Source organism: Sphaeroforma arctica (genome assembly GCF_001186125.1).
Source record: "Sphaeroforma arctica JP610 unplaced genomic scaffold supercont1.301, whole genome shotgun sequence".
Taxonomy (NCBI): Eukaryota; class Ichthyosporea; order Ichthyophonida; genus Sphaeroforma; species Sphaeroforma arctica.
The window spans coordinates 78,614-83,889 of NW_014040257.1; the positions used below are offsets into that span (position 1 = coordinate 78,614).

The 5,276-nt window shown below is 40.5% G+C and overlaps 1 protein-coding gene across 1 annotated transcript in view; it reads right to left on the minus strand.

Moving 5' to 3' along the window:
• Positions 1–2,557: 2,557 nt before the first annotated feature.
• The window catches only part of SARC_04988 (hypothetical protein), a 3,074-nt gene continuing 355 nt past the window's right edge, over positions 2,558–5,276 (minus strand). Inside the window, exon 2 of the mRNA XM_014301174.1 lies at positions 2,558–4,116. Within this exon, the coding sequence (XP_014156649.1) occupies positions 3,304–4,116 (813 nt within the window). The 3' untranslated portion in view covers positions 2,558–3,303. The remainder of the gene's footprint in view (positions 4,117–5,276) is intronic.

Consider the following 5,276-nt stretch of genomic DNA (forward strand, 5'->3'; position numbering starts at 1 on the left):
TATATATAATTGTATCTATGTCTCGTGCACTTTTTGTAAGTGTTGTTGTGTATATACGTATATGGATCTGTTTGTTTGCGTGGATACATATTAATGTGTACTTATGTGATTTTTGTTTCTCCTTAAATAAAAAAACGCATGTAGCACTTATTTACGTGCGAAGTATATCTGAAATATATGGAAGAGTCTTGGATCAACATACTCATCTGTTTATCGCAAGTATACGATAGAGGAAGTGAGTATATCATTGAACTCTGAATAGAATTATAAAATGGTTTGCGATTATTTGCGAATTTGTCAAGGTGCTTGCACACATAAACTACATACTATGCTGATTACCCAGGAGATTGAGGGATTATTATCTGGCTGGGTACCTGCCGGAAGCATAGTGGAATTGAAAGGTGGGTCAATCTGCATCTACAGCTGAAAGAGTGCTTGTAACTATTGTCTATTCGAGGGCTCTCGTCTAATTCGCGTCCTTTTTCCAGTGACTCTGTTATGGCAGTTCCCTTGTTTAACAACGACTTCCACACTTTGGGCAGCCTATCTATGTGCAAGCTTTGGAGATGCTCAGAGAATCGATTATGGGACTGGTCATGAAGCGTCTTTCGCCTGCTTTCTGTATGTATAATGAATTACATACTGGTATTAAAGCTTTTTGTGTCGCTACTCTGAGGAGGCGTTTATCCGAAAGACCTTCGCCAACTGGTTTTTGTTTTTGTCTATTTCCTCTTTGCTTATCTCACAATTTTCTACTTCAGATACTGCCTAGAAAAACTAGGATTAATACAAGCTGAGGAATATACGGCTGTGGTTCTTCGAGTCTTCGTTAGGTGTGTGTTCGTTCCACAATTTATTTTGGTAAGAATCTTGTCTGCAGACATAGCACATTGATTCTCCCAAATTGAATTCAAAAATAGTGGCAAGCTAAGCTTCAGTTTTCCTCCCTTTTCTTGAATATCAAATAGATACATAGATCTTATGTATGAGCTACAAACCACTTATTGGCTGGAACCGGCAGGCAGCCATGGTGTTTGGGGGTTGGACGATTACCACTTCCTTCCCTTTTATTTCGGCTCTAGTCAATTAATGGGTGAGTTATTGTTGTGCATAGCAGCTTTTGGACCAATCTACCTTCACTATTGTCACTTCAAGGTGTGGATACTTGTAGCCAATGGTAGCTTTTTGCTATTCGTTGATAACTTGAATGGATTGCACTTTATTTCGTTTAATTGCAGGCCAGAAGTTTATCAGGCCTAGAGCTATACACCAAGCTGAAATTCTCGAAGAATGTTCCAAAGATTACCTATATCTCAGAACTATCGAGAATGTAAACAAGGTATAATATAGTTCAATGTGTAGCGAGCGTGACTTTTTTATGGGCTTATCTATTTCTTGATATTTTGTGTGCATGACAGTTTGCCTACGTGTTTAGATTATGTGCAGAAGTTGTATGCATCTGCGTATGGCATATTTGATTAGGAACTGTATACGACCGGATCACAAGAACTTCTTACTGTGACCTGAAATGGCAAAGCATTTTTGCGAATACACCACCGTTATGGTACAGGATGATTTAAAAATAGTGCATATGCACACTGCTCTTTCGGCCGTGTTGCTTAGTGGGCCGGAAGCTTGGCATAATATTTGACGCAAAAATTGATTTGCTCCTGGAATTGTTTAAACTCATTCGAGTGCCATCCTAAAGTTAGTTACATTTTTTTCTCGTTGCTATCCAGGTAAAGACCGAGAGTTTGGCATGGCATTCGCCTATGCTCAATGATATCAGTGCCGTTAAAACCTGGGATAAGATTAATAGTGGCCTTTTAAAAATGTATAAAGCTGAAGTTCTTGGTACGTTCTATGTTGCTCTCGAGGCATGTCTTATGTTGATGCGCGGGTTTCCAGTTTCGTACAAATTAGTTTTTTAAGTTCTCGGTGCGGAACCGCCTTCTGAGGTGCTACCTTCTGATTACAGATCGCCTTCCATTGTAAGTCAGTAAATTCTTGATTTTGAAATTAATAATTTTTTTTCATTGACAGGTAAATTGCCAATAATGCAGCATTTTTTATTTGGATCGCTACTTGCCTTCGAATCGACGGCCAGGAAACTCACAAACGAGGTAAATTACTTCGCAAGGAAACTGTTGAATATAAATGTACTTTCGAATGTGCGTATTTTTTAGCTGATTCCTCCTGTATTTCGATCCTAATGCTGTCGTGTATCCTTCTGTACGCCTTGAAGGAAATTGAGGAAGAGCATCGCAAGATGAATTATGCTGCAGGATGTTGTTCAGCGATACATATACCGTCTGTTCACGCGCAGTCTCAGCACTCCGAACGACACACGCATAGCTCAGGCCTGATACCATTCGATTAAAGAAAGGGCATATATATTTACTCGCCGGCTATGTCTTTAGGCTTTGGTCATCCCCATATATCGGAGATTCATACATTGACAAGTATGATGTGCATTGATCTACTAGCGGTTCAACAGAAGTTTTAAGGATACTCATCAGTTCGCAAACCGGCAGAAACATATACTGGGTTCATTTATCGAACAACAGGGATTGCTTTCGTTTTGACATGATACGAAGAGCTATCGATGTAACATGTGTACCCTTACCTTCAGTATTTATCCAGAGAATTACTCGCTGGTATCTGCCCCTGTGTGGACCCAATGTTCAATTCCAACACAGGCTTAGAGCTGACTTCGATTAAATGCGTCCTATCTGGGCAGGCACTTTCTCAGTATAGAAATAAGACGTGATTAATGCTGACTAATGAAGTATAGGCACCTGAGTTGTATTCTGCTGCCTCGATACCCAGAGGTCTATGAAACTCTACCTGCGATGGAAGAGACCCCAAATATCATTGCACCGACGACGAAGTCATTCTCCATCAGCCGCTACATATTGACCGTGTGGCGTGTGCCTTGCACATATTTAGTTTCCAATAGTAGCTATAATAAATCAGATATGAACAAATGGGTCACTATCGATGCTCTCCTAGTAATTATCATTATCGCCCTTGATGTTTTCGTCGCCTTCGGGCTATCTGAGAAATCAATTTGTAGGTAAACGTCAAACTTGCTCACAAGTGAAAGTCTAATTCGATTCGATGCACTTCGCACTTTGACATTCATTAAGTCAATGAATAGAGAACTTGGTACGTACTGCACCTACTCTCGTAAGCAAATGCAAAGTGGAAGATCAATACGATTTATAAGGCCAAGGACTCGACTACACGTTTCTTGCTTGTTAGCATCTCTTTGTCTGTAAATATATTGAATATGAGTTCTAATCATTCGACCAACTCGCTCACCAGAGTGGATATATATGACTCCACATCCCTCTTGTTTTCTGGATCTACGCATGAAGGAGGTAGCACAGATGCCTCCACCAAGATTGCCCTCGTATTTTCCAAGTTTGCGCGTGACATTGCGTTCGACTTTGTGTACACGACCCCGTCAAACCATATCTTTGCGTCCTCTAATGTTAACAAATGCTTTTTGCACACACGCGCTATTGATTTTTCTTCATTAGTCTTGAAAGACGTGCAAGCCTGGCGCAATCCATTGATGATGGTTTTCAGGTCGTCGACGTTGCTATTGATGTACTCACGCTTGGCCACCATAGAAAAGCATGGCCAGGGGGTGGGGATGCCACCGATAATGGACACTTCGCCGCGATCTTCGTACGGTTTGGTCGTGAAGGTCTCCCATAAAAATGCATCTATGCCACCACTTTGTACTTCCTCCCTGAGGGTAGCAAAATCATTGCACACCTTGAAAGTGGGTTTGGCAGCCCAACCACGCTGTGCTGCTAGCACATAAGCCATCACGTGACTACCTGACCCGTATCTACTGATTCCAAATACTTTACCTTCCAGGTCATCTACAGATAACTTTACATCAGCGCCAGTAGATATACCCCACACAAGAGGCGACGTAACATAATTGCCGAGCAATTGAAGGTCTCCCCCTTTCTCGATCTCAGCCACTAGACATTCCGTCAGCGCAATTGCAACGTCGATCTTGCCCTCGTACAGATGGGATAGCATGGCTCCAGTTCCGCCATTCACGGTCACAAAGTCAACATTGCGACCGCCGTATAGCTGAATGAGGTATAGTGATCAGACATTAGACTAATTAATACGAAAGTCAGACTATTGTGAAGAAAAAAAAGCTGATACCGACTACCAACTTGAAGTCATAATATTACAATGAACTGCCACGAATGAGCTAATGCACCTGACTATATAGAATTACTCGTATGAATAGCCCACGTAAACGTTTACTGTGTGATACGTCGTGCCAGCCTACAGTAGTAAAAAGAACAACACAAGTACATAACGCGATATGAAGCTTATGCAATACTTACAGTTCAATGACAAATACAGCAAAGGCGGCATTTACAATGACAGCACAGCTCGTGTGCTGTTTCTCAGATACGATCGTGTATTCTAGCAACAAGAATGGTTTTGGGTCGCTATTGTAGCACCACAAATTACCGTTGCCATCACGCGAAGATGAAGACAGTACATATTTGGTGGACGCTTTGGCTGATGTGTATGAACTTTCGCTGAGAGTCTAAGCTCCGAAATCGTGACCGTACAGACTCGAGCGAATATAGCGTATGAAGATACACATTTGAGAACTATTTAATTAGATAACACAAATTTTTCGGCAACAAAGTTGAACCGAAATCTCCTCACATACACGGGTCCGTTTCGAATGATATGTAAACAAAAGGCAACGAGCAACGATACAACTCATGGTCTAGGTAACCGCGGTTCATAAAAGTTATTGTATTGCCAAACTATACCATGAAGCCGCGGCCAAAAAGAATGAGACTTGAATAAATAATTCAGTATCGTAAGTAATTCGATCCACGTACGGGAGTGTGGAGACGAGTCTATAAACAATATTCAATAGACTGGTTGGTTGGATATCAGTAAGCCCTCGTTTTGTAACATCAGGTTGCTCCGTCACAGTCGAAGTCTCAAAACTGCGTATATCGGCCACGCTGGATATAATAAGCAAGATAGCAATACAGAGAAAGACACCAGACCAAATGGGAACGCCGCGATACTATCAAATATACATATATATATATATATATATATCTATATATATATATATATATATATATATATGTGTGTGTGTGTGTAGTTATATATATATATATATATATATATATATATATATATTATATATATATATATATATATATATATATATACTATACGACTACGACGACGAAGGTAGGAGGTAG